At 46.8% G+C, this 20,796-nt stretch overlaps 1 protein-coding gene across 1 annotated transcript in view; it reads left to right on the top strand.

The window, feature by feature from the left end:
• SMARCAL1 (SWI/SNF related, matrix associated, actin dependent regulator of chromatin, subfamily a like 1) overlaps positions 1-20,796 on the top strand; it is a 911,772-nt gene that overhangs the window by 174,074 nt on the left and 716,902 nt on the right. Inside the window, exons 3-4 of the mRNA XM_044078228.1 lie at positions 13,705-13,755; positions 17,887-18,141. Of these exons, the coding sequence (XP_043934163.1) occupies positions 13,705-13,755; positions 17,887-18,141 (306 nt within the window). The remainder of the gene's footprint in view (positions 1-13,704; positions 13,756-17,886; positions 18,142-20,796) is intronic.

The raw sequence follows: 20,796 nt of genomic DNA, 5'->3' as shown, positions 1-20,796 counted from the left end.
GGAACAAGGTCAGACAGTTCCTAAAAGTCATAAAAGGAAATCTCCATCAGTTCCTGCTTTGGAACCGACAAAGAGACAGAGCCGAAGAGTTCTGGCTCCGATTCTGCTTCTTCAGTCTCGGTGTCATCTGTTTCATTGGCTCCGAGACAATCATCTCTGTTGAGACACTCACCAATCTTGGAACCAGTTTCACCAACTTTAAGATCTCCTATTTTGGAAAGTAGGAGATCTCCATCTATCTCCACCCATTCCTCCAGGACACTATCTGATGAGGATGTAGAGCGGGTGGGGAAGAGACTGCTCTGTGACCCGGCGCTGGCAAACATTGTAGCTCCTCCGGACCCAAAGGCTTCGGATCTGTCCCATCCTCAGTCTATGGTTCCTCCTTCGACTGCTTCGCTCTCAGAGTCTAATATTTCGGGTCATTTAGTGCTGGAACCCTCGGTTTCGAGAACTCTTCCTGCTTCTTCGGAACCGATAACTCTAACTTCATCGGCTCAGTCTCGAGCCGAGGGGTCTGGGAGCCGACATATTCCAGTCGACTCCGAGAGGGATAGTTACCCTGATTTTTCTTCGGTTCCAACCCTCCCTCTCGGTGCTTTGGCTCGGGTGAGCTCGGCTCCCACATCCACTTTGGAGCCTGCTTCTCCGGTTTGGAGTCGACCATCCGTTTCCTCAGAGCGGAGGTCTTCTTCAGAGCTGGCTGGTAAGGCTTTCAAGGTGATAGAGCTTTGTCAACTACTAGACCCCTCCCATTAGACCCAACATCTCTCCAGCAGCCGGCAGCAGCCTCTTCTCCCCCGCCTGCCCGAAGCGTAGGGAACCAGAGCCCCAAGGAGCCCCTATTGGAGGTGTCCCCTCTTCCGAGACTTCCCTAGATTACCCCACTGGAGATGTCCCTCGGAAGAGAGTTTGTAAGAGGAAGCATATTGACTCACCCGAGTCTGTCACTTCTGATACTGATTTGGATGAGTCAGAAGGGTCCCCAAAATCCCCCTCTGAGGAGGTCTCTTTTGCGAACATCCTTGAAATCCTTAGAGGGGTGATTGGAAGACCTCTAACCCTACTGAGGACGAATCAGGGTACCTTGAGGCTTTTGGTTCCCGAACTTCCACCTCCTGGGTGACACCGCCATATGACCAACTGTTAGGGGTCATATCTTGGAAAGCTTGGACCTCTCCAGACACATTGGAGCCTGTCCCGAGGAGGCCAAATTTATTACTGCTCCAGAAGGCGAAACATTTCTAACCAAGGGAGTACCTGTGGATGCTATGGTAGTAGCAGCAGCCACAAAGAAGGAGTTATCTGAGACATCCTCAAATATCCATCCTCCTAATAAAGAGTCTAGGATGATGGATAGGTATGGAAAGAGTACCTTTTCCTTCAGCGGCCTTTACTTTACGATCACTGAATTACCTGTCCCATTTTACTAGGCTTCAAAGGGATCTCCTAAAAGAGTTGGGAGATACCGTTCAGGATTCAGTAGCTTCGGGATCCGCTGACAAGGCATCTTTGCAGCTCTCCACCCATACCTCTATTGCTAACTCCTCCATGAGGCTGATTTCCTATGCAGCTGATGGAGCGAGCAGGGCGGCTGCAGCAGGGATCTCTCTTAGGAGACATTCTTGGATGCGTCTATGCAATTTTACAGAATCCTGCAAGTCTTCCTTTACCAAATTCCCCTTTGATGGTTCAACTCTTTTTGGACCTCAGGTAAAAGAGACTTTGACCAGGTGTGAGCAGGAAGGGAAAACCTTATCTGCTGTCGGAGTCCGTTTCTCCCTTCCTTCCAGACCCTATCCCAAGGGTCAGACAGGAGGGAAAATGTGGTTCCGTAAATCACAAAAAGGTTTCCCTCAAGCACAAGGTCAACCTTCCCCTAGAGGCAGAGGGGGAGGTTATAATGGAAGGTGCCGCGCTCGCGGCAGAGGGGGTTTGCAACACCAGGGTGATAGAGATGCTTTCTCTGATGAACCCTTTCATCGCCCCTGAGGGGTTGCCCGACTGTCCGTCTCTGGAGGCAGTTGGGGGTCGTCTCTCACTGTACCCAAGCGCCTGGCTACAAATTTCCCAAGATCGATGAGTACAAAATATAATTTCCAGAGGTTACCTCATTCCTTTTGTTTCCAATACCCCTATAAATCGGTCTTTACCAGCTGTACCACCCAATCAAATAGACCGTGCAACATTAGAGGTTACCTCGTTGCTTCAAAAAAGAGTCATCCAAGAAGTCCCCACAGAGCAAATGGGATCTGGAACTTACAATTCTTTTTAGTTTCAAAAAAGATCAGAGACTGGAGATCAATTGTAGATCTCAGCAAGCTAAACAAGTCTGTAAAAAAATCGAAGTTCCGTATGCTCACCCTTTTTCTGTTTATCGGAAAAGACAATTGGATGTACTCCATAGATCTTCAGGATGCGTACTACCATATCAAACTGGACAGGCTCTCCTGAAGGCATCTAGGGTTTCGGCTGGCAGCCAGTCATTTTCAGTTTCAAACACTGCCCTTTGGCCTCACTACAGCCCCCAGAGTGTTCACCAAATGTATGGCAGTGGTCACGGCTCACCTGAGACATCAGTGATTCCAGCTGTTTCCGTACTTAGATGACTGGCTCCTCACTGCTACCATCAAGCACCAACTAATCCGAGCCAGGGACGAGACTCTAGCCTTGTGCGCCAGATTAGAAATTACAGTAAATCTAAAAAAATCTGCCTTATCTCCATCGCAGCGCATTGTCTTCTTAGGCTCAGACATAGACTGAACCACCATGACAGCAACACTGACACCAGGAAAGGATAGAATCATTGCACAACCAAGTCAGATTCTTGCTGACCAAAGAAAAAGTACAGGCCAGGATATATCTTCAGGTTCTAGGGACTATGGCATCCACCATTCGTTTAGTTCCCCTAGCCTGTCTACACATGAGAATACTTCAGTGGCTACTATTTGCCCAGTGGTCAATGCAGGATCTACCCTTGTCCTACCAAATACTCATTACAAACTCCTGCAGGAAGGATCTAACATGGTGGTTACATACAGATCAGCTTTATCTAGGTCATCCCCTTGTTCTCCCTCAACAAAATACAGTCTTGACCACGAACGCTTCCCAGATAGGGTGGGGAGGCATTATCTGGGAATGACGGTCCAAGGTATCTGGCAGGATCACGAGAACCACTTGCACATAAATGTTCTGGTGATAAGAGCAGTGCTATATGCATTGCAAGCACTTCACAGTTCTCTTCCCACTGGGACAGTTGCGATTCAGTCAGACACCATGTCTGTAGTGTGGTACATTAAACAAGCAAGAGGGAACAACGTCTTACCCACTTTGTCAAGAGGCACAAAGAGTATGGAAATGGGCGATGGACTCTCAACATTTTCTGGTAGCAACGCACATTCCGGGGAAGTCCAGTGTGATAGCAGACAAACTGAGTCTAGCAATTCTGATGCCTCATGAGCGGTCCCTGAAAACAGAAGTTGCAGAAGAGATTATCCACAAATGGGGCCACCCTTACTACGACCTATTTGCCACGTACATGAACGCCAAATGCAGCAACTACTTTTCCCTCATTCCCCATCCGGGGATGTCACCCAGGGATGCTCTGGTCCACAATTGGCCTCCGGGACTTCTTTATGCTTTTCCACTCTTTCCTCCCATACCCAAAGTGATTCAGAAAGCAAAACTGTTAAAGAGCACCCTGATCCTCATTGCTCCTTACTGGCCTCACCAAGTGTGGTTCTCCTTCCTGTGGCCCTATCTCTTGGAGGAACCATGGATTCTGGAACCATCTCCAGATCTTCTAATTCACCAATTGGGACAGTTCCATCCTACCATCCAAACCCTGAAATTGACAGCATGGCTGCTCCAGTTCCAAATAGCCAGGTGTATATCCCTTTCTCCTACTGTTAAACACATCCTCATTTCTTCCCACAAACCTTACCAGGAAATTGTACTCCAGCAAATGGAAAAGGTTTTCCATTTTGGCGGCTAAACAAGGCATAGATCCCTACTCAGTCTCCGTAGAGTCTATCCTGTCCTTCCTTGCATCTATTTTTCAAGGAGGAGCTGCAGCTGCTACCATAAGAGTTCAGTTGGCTGCCATCTCAAGTTATCATTTTGGGAACATGGGAAATTTTGTTATGTCCCACTCTTTATGTAAAACCTTTTTGAAAGAGTCCTCCTCCTTAGACCTCCAGTCAGGCAACCTCTGGAGCCCTGGGACTTAAACTTAGTTCTGACCTCATTGATCTCTCCACCATTCGAACTGTCTTCTTCATCCGACTTGAAATTGTTGTCTTGGAAGACATTTGTTCTTAGGAGCTATAACATCTGCTAGGAGGGTTTCAGAATTGCAAGCTCTTGACCATTCGACCCCCATATATTGTATTCCATAAGGACAGAGTCTTAAGAACTAATCCTTCTTTCCTCCCTAAGGTATGCTCAGAACATAATCTAAACGCAACTATTGAATTACCAGTATTCTTCCCCAATTACAGTAGTAAATCAGAATACAGCCTGCATCAATTAGACATCCATAGAATTCTACGATTTTACCTGCACAGGACTAAAGATTTTAGGAAATTGGATCAATTGTTTGTTTCCTTCTCAGAGAATAACAAAGGTTTGCACGTTTCCAAGGTAACTCTATCTAAATGGCTTTCAGACTGCATCTCATTTGCTTATAAAAACGTTGGGAAACAACTACCTGCTAAAGTAAGAGGCCATTCAACTAGACCAGTATCAGCTTCATATGCCTTCAAATCAAAACTCCCAATTGATACCATTTGTGCAGCAGCTACATGAGCAAGACCTCATACTTTTGTCACTCATTACAAATTGGATTTGGCCTCCTGGGACAGGTCATCCTTTGGGTCCACTGTGCTAAAAGAGTCTCTTTGCTTGAGCCACCCGGGATAAAGGTGCTGGGGACGCTATCCCATCCAGCAAGAATTATGGCGAGATAGGACTACATAACATTAAGAAGTTATGTACTTACCATAACGTTCCATGTTTGTAGTCCATCTCGCCTACATTCTTGCGTCCCACCCTGCTTCCCCCTTCCTGTATCCTGGAGGAACTGGTGGACTATCCATTATGCTGTCTGACCTTGTTATAGTTGTCGGCCCACATGTCGTGGATAGTAAAACAAAATCCGTTTGTTTGTATGTACATAGTTATTGATAGTATAATCACTATTATGTATTTAGTTGCTTTCTTGTAAACAAGATCTGGGGAATTGCCGTGGTGCACCATGGGATAGGGGATAGCCTCGAGCCAGTAAAAGCTCTCAAGATTTAGTATCAGCCAAGTTGGAGCCGAGGTTTGGCTCCGAGCCCATCCAGCAAGAATGTAGGCGAGATGGACTACAAACATGGAACGTTATGGTAAGTGCATAACTTCTTAATCTGAAGTAGGGACTTCATTTGTCAGCATCCTTTGGGGATACGGATCCGAGCCGGCAACTTCTATCACAGCTTAGATCCGAGCTCCTAGCTCCTCCCCTTACCCATAATCCCCTGCCTACCCTGACTGACCTCAGATCTAGTTTGTCGCTCTTCAAGCAACAGCTAGATTCCAGAGCTCTTGGCGTTTTTTGTGAGAAAAAAGTTTTCTTTCTTCTTTTCTGATTGACTGATTGTGTGTGCGTGGTAGGTTTACCCTTAACGCTAAAACTTATTATTTTTAGCTTTCTCAGCTTAAATTTTAATTTAAATTTTTCCTCCCTCCCCCGCTGGTCGTAGCGTGTGTGTGTGACTTGAGTGTAGGGGCCTAGTGAGTGTGCTTTACTTTAGTTATGTCGGAGGCCCCTAAAGCCATTTTTTCGAAATGCACCGAGTGTGGTCACAAGCTTTCACCGGCTGATGGCCACACTCAGTGCGTTAGGTGCCTTGTGGTTGGACACCTCTCTTCGGGTTGCGCGATTTGCGCGGCGTTCAACCCCAGGGCACTTAAGGATCGGAGGTCGAAGCTGGTTCTGGCGGGCCTTTTACCCCCAGACTCTGCTTCGGCCTCCGGTACTTCGGTGACCGCTACCCCCCCGGTAGCGGTCACTCCTGCCTCCCTTCCTCCGACCGGGACTCAACCTCCCGCTTCGGCTCCGGAGGATAGGGAGTCCAGGAAAGAGAAGCGGAGGGAGAAGCACCTTAAGCGGCGGGCCGAGGACTCTTCATCGGCCCCGCCCGCCAAGAGGGCTTCTCCGTCCAGGTCTTCTCGGTCTCCTCCTCCTCGGATCCGATCCCCTTGTTTCTCCCCGGGACCCGAGGAGGAGGTGACCCGGTCCCCGTCGAGGTCATCGAGGCAGCACTCCAGGTCTGCCTCGGTGGCCTCTTCGAGGTCCACCTTTAGCATGTCAGATACGGACATGGACCAGATGATGAGGAGATTCATCCAGGCCCAGATGCAGATGGGAGTGCTCTTGCCTCCCCCCCCCTCCGGGGGGGAGCTCGACCCCTTTTTTCGCCCCTATTGCTCCTTCTCCGACCCGCATTCCGGGGTCGGAGCGCTCGGAGCCGAGCCACGTTGGATCCGGGGGTGGGTCGGAGCCGACCGTGCTGGGCACATCAGCTCCGACGGCTCCCTCGAGTTTGTCGGATCCGACCTCTTGGAGCCATGGGCCGAGCTTCAGATCCGAGGGATTCAGTGTGCTTTCGGCTCCATCCCGGTCGGAGCACACTTGTCCCTCGGATCCGACGTTCTCGGCGCCGGGTCCGATCCCCGCTTCGGATCCGAGTGGGAGTCGGGTCTCGGATCCGTCAGAGAGCGGCTCCCCCTCTGCTTTCGCTGCGGTGGAGAGGGCACTGTTGAGTACTTCCAGGCCTCCGGTCCTGGCTTCGGCTCCCTCCCGCACTCCTTCTCATCTGGTCCTGACTCCCCTCATCCGGCCCTCGGGGCAGCCTGCCTCAGCGCCTCTAGGAGTTCCAGTGGAACAAGATACAGTCCGTGAGGACTCCTCGGACAGCCCCCCCGAGGAGATTCCTCACAAGGCAAAGTGCAAGAGGAGGCACATAGACTCCCCTGAGAGTCTCACCGAAGATACAGACTTAGATGAAGGGGAGGGCTCCCCTAGGTCACCCCCCGAGGATGTCTCCTTCTGAGACATCATGGAAATGCTCAAAATCAGGGGTGGGTGGTCTGCCCCCAAGGCTTCCTCTGATGAGTCCGTATTCCTTGAGGCGTTTGAGGCAGGACCATCTACCTCTTGGGTGTCCCCTCCACCCGACCCCTTGGTGGATCTCATATCCACTAGGGCTTGGAAGGAACTGGACACCGTAGAGCCAATCCCCAAGCGCCCGGACAAAATTTTGAGCCCCCCTGCAGAGAGGTCACACTGGAGCAGAGGTCCCCCTGTGGATGCCATGTTGGTGGCTGCAGCCACCAAGAAAGAGTTGGCTCAGGAGAGCCCCACGGTTCATCCTCCGAGCAAGGAGTCTCGTGCGATGGACCGTCTTGGGAAACGGGCCTTCAGTTCAGCGACCTTCTCTATGAGGGCCTTGAACTACATGGCACACGTTATTCGGATGCAGCGGGATCTAATTAAGGAATACGCTGCTTCCCCCCCAGGGTCCATGTCGGAGGGAGACAAGGATCTGTACTCCTCCCGAATGGCCACCCTCCGCTCTAATTCTAACACCTCTATGCGGCTGTTGTCTCATGCTACGGCGGGAGCCGCTAGAGCAGGCGGAGTCGGGCTTGTCATGAGGAGACAGGCCTGGCTCCGTCACTGTGACTTCTCGGAACCCTTTAAGGCAACATTCGCGAATGCCCCTTTTGATGGTTCTGCACTGTTCGGCAAAACCGTTCGCGACACTCTTGTCCAGAGCGAGAAAGACGGGAAGACTTTGTCTGCCATCGGAGTCCGCTTCTCTGCGCCCCAGAGGTCTTTTTCCAAGAACCAAAAGGGTCAGAAGAAGATGTGGTTCCAAAAATCGCATCAATCCCAGTCTGCTCAGGACAACCAGTCCTCTCATGGCAGAGGAGGACAGGGAGGACGCCGCCCCAGAGGCAGAGGGGGTCCCAGGAATTTTGGGTCCAGAGAACCGTTCTCTGAGAGGCCCACGCAGAACCCCTGAGGGGTTACCCGGCTGCTCTACTCTGAAGGCAGTCGGGGGGTGTTTTTCGAGGCACCTAGCAGTGTGGGAGTCCATAGCAACGGATCGCTGGGTGCTTCGTATTATATCCAGAGGTTACCAAATTCCCTTTATCGTAACCCCCAGAATCAGAGGCCTCCCAGACGTACCACCCAGTCAGAGGGAGGCGGCTGCTGCAGAAATTCAGCAGCTTCTGCAAAAAAGAGCCATCCAGCCCGTCCCCCCAGATCAAATCGGATCAGGGTTTTACTCCAGGTTCTTTCTGGTGCCAAAAAAGACGGGGGACTTGAGGTCCATCCTTGACCTCTCTCTCCTAAACCTGGCGGTACCCAAAGAAAGGTTCCGAATGGTCACGTTGCAATCCATCCTCCCCTTATTGCGGGAGGACGACTGGATGTGCTCCATAGACCTCAAGGATGCGTACTATCACATTCTAGGTGACAGGCGTTCCAGGAAGTTTCTCCGCTTCCGGCTGGGAGCCAGTCACTTTCAATTCAGGGCCCTCACCTCAGCCCCCAGGGTGTTCACCAAAGTCCTAGCGATAATAGCGGCCCACCTGAGACTCCAGGGAATTCAAGTCTTCCCATACCTGGACAACTGGCTCCTTACGGCCCCAACAAGGCATCTACTTTGTTCATGCAGGGATTATTTCCTCAGTCTGGCTCTACTATTAGGATTAACCATCAACATGACCAAATCCTCTCTGATCCCTACACAGGTGTTGGATTTTATAGGGGCGAGACTGGATTCCAGACAGATGCTTGCGTTCTTGACTCCAGATCGGCTTCGGAACCTGATGTTGCACGTGCAGGCCATCCTTCAACTGCAAACTCCTTCGGCGGAATTGGTCCTGAGGGCTTTAGGATCTATGGCGGCTGCAATCCCTCTGCTGCCATTGGCCCGGTTGAACATGTGGGTCCTGCAGTGGACCCTCCAGGTACAATGGTCCCTGTCTCATCCCATTTCCTTAAGCAAGGTTTGCAGAAGGTCGCTCGTGTGGTGGCTCCAGTCTCCCAATCTCCACACGGGACGTCCCTTCTCACTACCACCGCCAGTCGACACAGTGACCACGGACGCTTCTCGCCTGGGGTGGGGGGGCATTTTTCAGGCAGGACAGTCCAAGGCACGTGGAACGACGTAGAGACCTCTTTGCATATCAACGTCCTAGAGATGAGGGCGGTGCTTTTGACGTTGCAGGCACTACACAACTCTCTTCCGGTAGGGACGATTGCAGTACAGACAGACAACATGTCAGTCGTCTGGTACATCAACAAACAGGGGGGAACCAGGTCTTACCTCCTTTGCCGCAAGGCCATGAGACTGTGGGAATGGGCGATTTCCACCAACCGCTTTCTGATAGCAACGCACATTCCGGGACAGTCCAACATTCTAGCGGACAGGCTCAGTCGTACTATCCTGACTCCTTATGAATGGTCTCTCAACCCTCGAGTTGCAGAGCAAGTATTTGCCCGATGGGGGCAACCTTGTTGCGATCTTTTTGCCTCTCCTTCAAACACCAAATGCAACGATTACTTCGCTCTGATCCCCCCTCCGGGGGAGTCCTTGAGAGACTCTCTAGTTCATGCTTTGCCTCCCGGTCTACTTTATGCTTACCCTCCTCTTCCCCTGATGTTGAAATTATTGCAGAAAGCCAGGCAGTTGGGGAGCAAGATGATCCTCATTGCCACATTCTGGCCTCGTCAGACGTGGTTCCCTTACCTATGGTCTCACCTAGTGTATCCACCATGGATTCTGGATCCCCTCCCGGATCTCATTTCTCACCCTCTCGATCTTCCGACTCCGAACCTGGTCAACCTCAAGCTGACGGCTTGGTTGCTCCAGTTCCACTCCTCATAAGGACTCCCAGGATCTCATCACCTGTCAAAGCCATTGTTGTAGCAGCTCACAAGCCTTCCACCAGGAGGGTTTATCGGAGTAAGTGGAAACGCTTCACCATTTGGGCAGAACACCGTCGTTTAGACCCTTTTACAGCCCCGATAGCTTCGGTTCTAGATTTTCTAACCTCTCTCTTTCACCAGGGGGCTAGTTCTTCCACAGTCAAGGTACAACTTGCAGCAATCTCATACTATCATGTGGGGCAAGAGTCTGGCCCTCTTATCACTTCCAAACTGTGTAAGACCTTCCTCAAGGGTACCTTCCTCCTTAGGCCTCCAGTCAAAGAGGTGGTACCTCCATGGGATTTATCCTTAGTCTTACAGGCCTTGACTGGTCCACCTTTCGAACCGGCGGCCACGGTTGATCTCAAATTTCTCTCTTGGAAGACAGCCGTTTTGGTGGCCATAACTTCAGCCAAAAGAGTATCGGAATTGCAAGCTCTTTGTGTCAAACCACCATATTTGGTCTTTCACCCAGATAGGGTTTACCTCAGGATCAATCCGTCTTTTCTACCTAAGGTATCTTCAGAAGCGAACATCAATCAATCTATCAATCTTCCAGTGTTTTTCCCCAACTTTCAAAACAAAGGAGAGTACAAGCTGCATTCCTTAGACGTACACAGACAACTACGTTTTTATATTCATAGAACTGCTGATCATAGGCAATCTGATCAGTTGTTTATCTCCTTTGCCAAAAGTAATTTCGGAAAGCCAGTTTCTAAAGTTTCTCTCTCTCGATTGATCTCGAGTTGTATTCTCTTAGCATATCAGAGCTCAGGAAGGCCTGCACCTCAAGGAGTCCATGCTCATTCTACTAGGGCCGTTGCCACATCTGCGGCCTTTCAAGTTAGGGTTCCACTGGATGACATTTGTTCCGCAGCCACTTGGGCTTCATCTCACACCTTTATCAGCCACTATAAAATAGATGTTGTCTCCCGAGGTAGGGCGTCCTTTGGCTCTGTGGTACTCCGGAATATCCTTCCATGAAGGCCACCCAAGATTTAGGTAGCTGGGGACTCTGTCCCAAAGGTTGCTGACAAATGAAGTCCCTACTTCAGATTAAGAAGTTATGTACTCACCATAACGTTCCATCTGAGTAGGTATCTTCATTTGTCTGCAACCATCCCCCCTCCTTCCCCCTGACCAAAATGATCGTTCTTGTGGTTATTAGCATCTGTTCCCTTTGGGACACTTTTATCAGCTGTGCTATGGGGCAAACTTGATCTGAGGTCAGTCAGGGTAGGCAGGGGATTATGGGTAAGGGGAGTAGCTAGGAGCTCGAATCTATGCTGTGATAGAAGTTGCCGGCTCGGATCCGAGATCGGATCCGTATCCCCAAAGGTTGCAGACAAATGAAGATACCTACTCAGATGGAACGTTATGGTGAGTACATAACTTCTTATTCACTTTCACAAACAGGTCAGCACCACAAGAAAAATACACCAAGATGAGATACATCCATTTATTAGCAACAGACCACAATAAAATGTTGCAGTGGTTTCACTACAAAAGTATACTTCTTCTTCTTTCTGCTTTTCCCGTTTAGGGGGTCGCCACAGCGGATCACCTTGTCCACTCATGATTGGCAGTGGAGTTTTACGGTGTCGAGTTGCTAGCCCAGCGTCCAACCTTCCACAGAAGGCACACACATGCACTCATGCCTAGGGCCAATTTAGAGTGTTCAATCCACCTACAGCATGTCTTTGGGATGTGGGAGGAAACTGGAGCACCCGGAGGAAACCCACGCGACCACAGGGAGGACATGCAGACTCCGCACAGAAGGCACCCCAGCTGAGGATTGAACCGGAGAACCTCTTGCTGTGAGGCAGCAACACTAACCGCTGCACCACTGCGGCCGCCCTCACTACAAAAGTATACTATTCAGTAAAAAAAAATGGTAAAAAAATCATAGTGACTGGGGTCTTGATCAGATCAGTTGGCAGTGGCCTCGTAAATTATATGTTCCATGGCTTTGCATATAGTACTGTTGAGACTGATTGGCCTATAACTACCCATGCCCATGAAGCACCACCCTTGTGTAGGGGAGTCACTTTGTTTTCTGGTCATCAGGTACAGATCCTGTGAATAGGCTGAAGTTCAAGAGTTTAATAAAGGTATGGATAGTACACATTTGGTGCTAATTAGAGCACAGTCCAGTAGGTTGTCCAGTTAGATGAAAGTATTGTTTTCAGTCTGTGACAGTGATTCTAAGTCTTGCTTCAAAATGGTTTCAAGAGAAGATAAATTTTCAAAGTTAGTGAGGACAGCAGTGCGGGTGGCTGGGATAAACATAACACTAAAATTTTCTGTTAATATGTTGTTGTTGTTGTCTTTTGGCTTTTCCCGGTTAGGGGTCGCCACAGCGGAACTCCGGTCTGCTAATGATTGGCAGTAGATTTGCACGAACGCCGAGGTGCCAGCTCGATGTTCAACCTTCAACAAAGGCACGCCCATTTACGCATGTCTTTCGAATGCCCACCCAACCGCTGGGAGGGCATGCAGACTCCACACAGAAGGCACTCCCCTCACTCCAGCCGAGAAACGAACGGGAGAACCTTTTGCTGTGAGGCAGCAATGCTACCGCTGCACCACCATGGATGTATATTGGCTGAAAACTGGGATTGGGGAGCGTGTGATATTGTTATAGATGAGCTCAGTGCATTTTTTGACATTCCTTCATTTATTGACATAACTGAAGAAAGATTTGTAGTTTCCTTTGATATTTCTAGTGACCTTAAGCCTGTACTACTTTACATTTTTAATTGTGCTCTTAAGTTCCCTGCTGGCAATTTTCAGTGCCACATTGAGTTAAAAAATGTGGATTTCTTAAACTTTTCATTAATTTCCTTTTTTTTAACACAGTTTATTAATACAGGGGATCCCCAAGAGACGTTTACTCATGATTTTGCTGTTATATTTAGGGTACATAGGTACTGACTTTTCTATACACCTATTTAGGTGCTGGTAAACGTCAGAGGTAAATGCGGCATGTCTATCATTTGGGTCCAAATACAGGTGATTGTTGAGAATTTTGCACAAGTCTTCTACAAACTGACGGAGGGTTTCCCAAAAGACTGTTTCTTAGTAACGTATTAACACATACAGAATACAGTATTGTAACACAAGAAATCAGACTGACTCATGCAGATATCGTGCCATATTAAAAAGAGTTTCACAGAGAATAGATTTGACTATACAGCTGAGCAGCAGAGCAGTCCATTTTATAATTAGAAATAATTATGGGTGTAGATTTTATTTACAAAGTGTTATCAGTCTAATAAGTTGAGGTTATTGGTGTGTGTGTGTATATGTGTATATATATATATATATATATATATATGTATATATATATGTGTGTATATATATATATATATATATATATATATATATATATATATATATATATATATATATGTATGTGTATATATATATATATATATATATATGTATATATATATATATATGTATGTGTATATATATATATATATATATATATATATATATATATATATATATATATATATATATTTATATATATATATATAAATAACACTGTGGACAGATACACTTTTTGTATGGTGTACAAATTATACTACAGAGACATACCACAGTGTACTCAAAGGCAGCTGCACTTGTAGTGCACAATGTGAATGCTTAAAAGAAAGGATTATAAAGAGAAAAATGAAGTATGTACACTAACGTACATCTGTTATTTGTAGATCCTGCTACCAAGATGTGGAACTTCAGCTTGGAAGACTACCACAACATCAGTAAGTTAATATTTAAATACAGACTTGTATATTGACTGGTAAATTGCTGCATGAGAACTACAACAGCTTGTGTAGTTTTGTAGATTGTCTAAAATGGCATACTTACAATAGCTGATATTTATTTGTACTGAAGATGTGTTTTGAGGATAGGAGGGTAGTACTAATGAGTGCTCTGCTGTATCTAGTAACATAAGTTTTCTTTTCCTTTTTTTACTTTCTTATTTTTTAAATATAGTTTTATTGAATCCACAGTGTCACCTCTAAATTTGATCATCTGGAAATTACTGGAGTGAAAATGAAGCAAAGGAAGATATCCATTCCATTCAAGATAAATGCACACAGTTTTCTGTTTGCATAGGGCCAGCCCTCCTGAACTCCTACACCCCCAAACGTATATATACTGACCCCACAATTTCACAATAGTGGGGAGAGAAGAATCCCCCTCCCAGACAGCGTATATCTGTCAACCACTTTTTTTTCTGTAATTAGAGCGAGCAAGTTATTTTTGAGATATTGCATTTCAAGGAGATTAGCATACATATTCAAAGTTTTAGAATGCCTGGGCAATATTTTCTGTGGAACAGAAACTATAGTCACCTTGGGAATTATGTTTCCAGTTTTCACAAAGCAGCTAGCCTCCTGTGTAATTTTGATCAGGAAAACCTCTTTATCTGTTGTAGTTCAGAATACATTTTTGGGATACAGTCTGTCTCTTGTTTCAGTTAAGCAATAACTGACGGCGGGGTGTGGTATATTGAAGATTTACCCACAGTTGGTGTGGTTTAATCATGAGGGCGAAGCCCGAGTGATTAAACAAAGGCAACCATGGGTAAATCTTCAATATACCACAACCACGGAGTAGGTTATTGCTATTATACAATGACATTATTTAAGAAAAAAATACTTACATAGCCCTCACCCAGGCAGAAGCTATCCTGGCCCAGCTGCTTTCTGCGTGTCTCTTTCTTCCACACTTCTATCTTGGGAGGGAGGCTGGGGCCAGACACCCCTCCCTCATGCAGGAGCTTTGCCAGCCCCACTGCCGTCTGCCTCTTGCTGCCTTCCAGACTTCTGCATGGGCGGACCCCATATGAGCCACCCCTTTGACCCAGACAACAGACCTCCTTCTCAGGGCATGATCCCCAATCAGGGCCCTTCTCGCTTCTATGTCTCCTGCATGCTGCCTGATCATGTCAAATTGCTCATGCCCCTGTCTCTTGATGGACCTTCTGCCCAATTCTGACCGGCCTGGAGGCACTCCCCTCAGCTACCAAGGGGCAGATCCACCTTCATCTGGACTTCTGTGGAGGGACTCTTGTCTCTGGCGCGCATGCAGGACTTTCGGGGAGGACCCCACTATCTCACACCCCTCACTCAGGCTGGAACTCTCCCATCTCGTGCTTCCATCCAGGCTTCCATCTAAGAGGGGGGTGCAGCTGCACACCCCTCACCCAGGCAGGAGCTCTACTGGCTTAGCAGTTTTCTGCCATGATCTCCCTTCTGGACTTCCATTGGGATGGACCCCCTCCGCGCATCCACTTCTACCCAGACAAATGTTTTCCTTTCCCGGCATTCTGCTGTCAGGATCCCTCACTCTTCTGTGTCTCCTACAGTGTGCCTATTCATGTCATATTTTCCGTTGCTTTTCTGCAGATCTTTCCTTTGATTCTGACTGGTCCCACGGAACTCCCCTCAGCCACCGAGGGACAGGTCCACCCTCATCCGGATTTCCATGGAGAGAACACTGTCTCCAGCATGTGGGACTTCCTGTAAGAGCACCATCATCGGACAACCTTCACCCTGGCTGGAGCTCTCCTGGATTGTGCTGTCTTGGCTCCAGGGTGGTGCTGTTTGCAGGGTGCTATCCCCATGTCCTGAGAGAAGAGTGGGACACTGGCCCATCTTTCCCATGGTTGGCCCTTGGTCTGAGATACTCCACTGTTATCTTTGTGGAGCTGAGGGACAAGATCAGAGAACTGGCTTTTCTGGGACAGCCATTGGCCTATCTGTACAGATGGCCAAGTCCCTCCGGCCAGCCCCAGGTCCGAGATGCTCCTACAGCCTTATCTTCATGGCACTTGGGGCCTGGGGGACAGGACTTGAGAACTGGCTTCCTAGGATGGCTGTCAGCCCATCCACACAGATGGCAGAGTCGCCAGCCAGCCCCTGGTCCGAAACACTCTGAATGTCCCATCTCTGCGGCACTGGGGGCCCGGGGGACAGGATCTGAGATCTGTCTTTCATTGATGGTCCTTGGCCTGTCCACGCTGACAGCCAAGTCCCCTGGCTGGTCCCAGGTCCAAGATGCTCGGAGGCTGTCCTCTCCCTCTATGCTTGGAGCCAGTCCCTCCCGGAGCACCAACCTACTCTCCCATGAATAAGAGCTCCATCCCTGGTTGCGGGGTCACCCACTGGGGATGACCTTTAAGCGCGGGTCCTCGTTCCTCATCCCCATCAGCGCCCGGATGGATTCACATATCTGGACCTAGGTGCCAGAGAGGTTATGGGTGAGGGCAACTCTAAATGTTGCTGGGTAGAGGAGTTTAAACCCAGTTCTCATTGCCCTGTACACTTAATCACTGAGATAAAGAAGTTAATTTTAATCCTTGTGGGTGTTGAGTAGTCATTATCCATGCAGACTCTTGTGCCTTGATTTTTATATGTAGAACCCCTCTTCCACAGAATTGAAAGAATTTGCTTGTTAAGTATGTATGCCCTCAGTTTAATCAATGTGTGCCTAAGTTATTTCGTCTCACTTCTCCTTGGACAGTCCACTTATGAGCCCTCTCTGTGTACATTTCAGATGGTTAAAAAACGTTCCACTCGCTGAGATATTTCCTCATAAATGCAGCACGGTCTCTGCCTTTCAGTTGCTCAGCAATAGAAGGAAACCTTGTATTATTTCTGCTTGATCTGTCCTCCAGCTGTATTACCTTCTGATTTAACTGCTGCTGTTCAGTTTCCAATTGTACAATCTTCTCCTTAGTTAGCTTTTCCGATATCTGCATGCTGGAACTGACATCTGAATGATGAGATAACAAGTCGACTATTTGTTAGATCCTTTTGTTATTTGTGTTCGCATAATCATTCGGTGAGCTGCTACTTTTGAATATTTCTGCATGTAGTTGATTAACTTTCATTTCCAGAGATACCTTGTGTGTTTCATGGGAGCTTTCCATATCTTGTGCCATTTCCTGCTGTTGCCTTACTAGTGGCTCATGGGCATTCTTGGCTGTGTGCCATTTCCTGCTGTTCTCTTACTAGTGGCTCATGGGTATTCTTTGTTTGCTGATTTAGACAAAATTGTCTTTTTCTGTGAAGGCTTTTTCTTTTTAGCTTTCGTTGAAGCCATGTAAACCCATGCTACTTTGCCACAGGAGTTACATTTGGCAAAACAATTACAATGCCGTTTACATAGTCATGCCAGGAGCGCTCCTTGTTTGCTGCTTGGACTTGGAAATAAGGAAGAATTGGTATGAATGTGGGTTCTTGTGAATCAGATGTCCTTCATACACTTAGGAGTGTTTGTGGTGGTGCAGAGTAAAACTTTAGAGCTGCTGTGCTTGGCATAGTTGTACAGTATGCTTGTCTAGGTCATGACAATCTGCCCAAGCATATTAAAGCTTAACTTTTCGGGCGCTTCTGCCATAGGAGATTTCCTTTTTTTGGTCCTTCACCTGCAAAAAGAAATAAAAAAAAAATGTACATTTCCGTTATATTCCGAATAAGATGTTTTTACTTATTTAGAATTTTCAAGTCTAAAACAGGGAAGTTGCTGGACTCTCCATCCTGGCATTACTTTGTACTCCTTTTTGTTGGTAACACAAGAGCAGTTTTACAAGCACTGAGAGTATGGATACTTGAAATAGCTTTTAAGATATTGCCTTCTGACTGAAACGTTGTACACATCCTTCAAAGAACATTGAGCTATTTTAAAGCCTGACAGAAGAGAGCCAAAACTGAGTGCTAAGTAAAATCATTAATGCATTGTATTTTGTGTTCAGTTTAAAGTGAGATATTCAACAGTTTTGCTCTTCATTGCTGTCAGTGAGTGGGAGTTGTATGTTTTCAAAAAGCTTTTATGATGTTGTAAAAGTTGTCATTGAGATGTACCTTATTTTGTTTTTACAGTGACGGCTGTTCGGCCAATGACATCTGTGGTGTTGAAGCCTTTGGACGTAGTGGTATCGTTTACTTCTTATTCAGAGAACTCTGTATCTGTCCCCAGCATTGGTGTACTTATGAAGATGTGCAACACATGGCAGAAACCAAATGCAGTGCTACGTGGGAAGTGTGTCCTCATCTCCCGTTCTCGTTTCGAGGTTGATATAGGTTATAATGCAGGTATCATTGGAATCTTCAAACAGCAGAACACATGGAATTATGGTGAGTTTTTGTGTCTGCGTGTATAGCCGGTATAATATTCAATATTTTAAAGTGTTTTTGAGCTGGAAAATAAAGGCAATGTCTATTATCTTTTGTGGTTCTGATGCCAGGGATATTCAAATGGTATTAGTAAGATAATTCCATTTCAGAAAACTGAAAAGCAAACTGCAAATTCAGTTACTGTCAAAATGAAAACAGTTCTGAAATTTAGACTAAGTACTCTTTGCCATTTTCAGTTTGCACTGTGAATAATGAGTCTGTATCTTTGGAGGAGAATGCATCTGGAAGGATTTTTGGCTTAACTGGCAAATCTTAAAATGCTCTTTGCTACTAAGCTTTGTCTAAAGTCAAGGGTTATTTGCACAAAATTCAATGGAATATGCAGAATATACTGCTACTGTAACATGGATTTATTACCCTGCAGTTTAAGACTGAAGACAGCAGTGTTAATGTTTTAAATCTTTGGATTAGTCCAGTTTGTGTGGTGTGTTTGAGGTCCTTTTCTGTGTGTATATATTAGCCAGAGATTGTATTTTAGCAATGCATCAGAAATTCTTATAGCAGCTAGTTGTTAAGGATGGCAATGTGGAGCCTTTACCTGGTGCCCTGATTTAGAGTTGAATAAAGGTGTTTTTTTTAAGACATTAATCTTGATTTTTCCCATTATTTGAGATCAAGTCTAGTAAATGTGAACTCTAATCATTTGAGCTGTTGTCTTTGCAGTAATATGGTTTATCCCAGCAGTTTTTGCCACAAACTGGTGAAGTGGGGAAAATGTAAAAATGGATTATACATGCCATGAATTTCCTTTGACAAAGCAGAATTATGACACTGATCAAGAGAACCCAATAAATTCTGTCAGCAGACCCAGGTATTGGTGATACACAGAAGGGGGTCTGTAATGAGTGACTATACCTGTTGAAGATGTATTGGCTGTTATCGAGTCCCTCTAACATCCAGAAGTAAAATGCTACTAAGGCTACAGTTATTGTAGAATGCAAAGAATAGCAGTAGCTGTAAGAAGAGAGCTAGTAAGTACTGAAATGTTCATAGGTTGGTACTAGGCTATCAGCCCTAGGCCCTATACAAGCCTAGCCATAACAATTCCCTGGCTATTTCTTCCCACACTGTTTACTTCCCTGGACCCCTGTCTAGCAAGGCGACTGACGTGATCCCCGGGGTAAATTTCCATTCTCCTATCCAATCGTCAAGGTTCCTTTTAAAGAGGGCCAAAGAGGCACTCTGCTTGACATGTGTGGGCAATCTATTCCAGAGTCTGGGGAGTCTCTGGGTCAGAAACCTATCCCTCCAGTATGTTTTGTTTATTGTGATGACAAGGTTTAGATCCCTGGAGCGTGTGGCTCTGAGGGATTGGGATTTATTTAAGTGTAGCATGTCCAATAGCTCTGGGTTTGACATGGCCTTGTATGTTAAGCAGAGATCGCCTCTGAGTAGACGATATGCGACAGAGTATAGCTGGAGTTTTTTAAGGCGGTCAGCGTAGGGCATCTGATTTAGGCCTGTGATTCTTTTAGTGAGGTATTTCTATGGCCTTTCCAGTTGTTGCAGATGTCTTGTGAGGTACATACCAAATGGGGCATTGTACTCTATAATGGATCTAATGAGGAATGAGTACAGTGGGACAATGATCTCCTTTTTTCTGGATGAAAAGCCCTTAGTGATGAGGTGTGCCACATAAAAGGATTTCCTGACTGTTATGGCTATGTGGTTATCGAAGGTGAGACCATTGTCCACCTGTGTCCCTAAGTCCCTTATTACACTTTTGGTGTTTAGTGTACTGCCACTTATGTGGTAATTCATGGGTACATGTTTTTTTCCAAAGGGGATAACTGTACATTTCTTGGCATTGAGCTTGAGTCCATGGCTCTGGCACCAAGCATCTGTTTCTGTAAGGCCCTTTTGTAGGATATCCACATAATTTGAGGATTCAATAATGGCTCCCAGTTTGCAGTCATCTGCGAACATTGTTAGCCAGAGTCCCTTAGTGCTGGCCTGTACTTCAGAGAAGTAGAGGCCAAACAAGAGCAATCCCAGGACTGAACCCTGATGTACTCCAGTTATCACTTGTCTGGAGCTGAATTTGGAGTCAGCTGTTTTTACATTGTGGGTTCTGTCAGTAAGCCAGTTGGCAACCCATCGAGTGAAGTAGGGATTAATGCCCAGCTTAGTAAGTTTATCTATGATTCCAGAGTGGGGGATGGTGTTGAAGGCCTTGGTACAAGCCTAGCCATAACAATTCCCTGGATATTTCTTCCCACAATATTTACTTCCCTGGACCCCTGTCTAGCAGGGTGATTGATGTGATTCCCGGGGTGAATTTCCTATCTCCCATCCAATCGTCACAGTTCCTTTTGAAGAGGGCCAAGGAGGCGCTCTGTTTGACATGTATGGGCAGTCTATTCCAGAGTATGGGGAGTCTCTGGGTCAGGAACCTATCCCTCCAGCATGTTTAATTCATTGTGGTGACAAGGTTTAGATCCTTGGAGCATGTGGTTCTGAGGGATTGGGATTTCTTTAAGTGGAGCATTTCCAGCAGCTCAGGGTTTGACATGGCCTAGTATGTTAAGCAGAGATCGCCTCTGAGTAGACGATATGCCACAGAGTATAGCTGGAGTTTTTTTAGATGGTCAGCAT

The sequence above is a fragment of the Protopterus annectens genome, chromosome 7.part0 (assembly GCF_019279795.1).
Source record: "Protopterus annectens isolate FY-2018-M chromosome 7.part0, PAN1.0, whole genome shotgun sequence".
Taxonomy (NCBI): Eukaryota; Metazoa; Chordata; order Ceratodontiformes; family Protopteridae; genus Protopterus; species Protopterus annectens.
The sequence above is the reverse complement of the archived record's forward strand: the minus strand, read 5'-3'. Positions and strand labels throughout refer to the sequence as shown.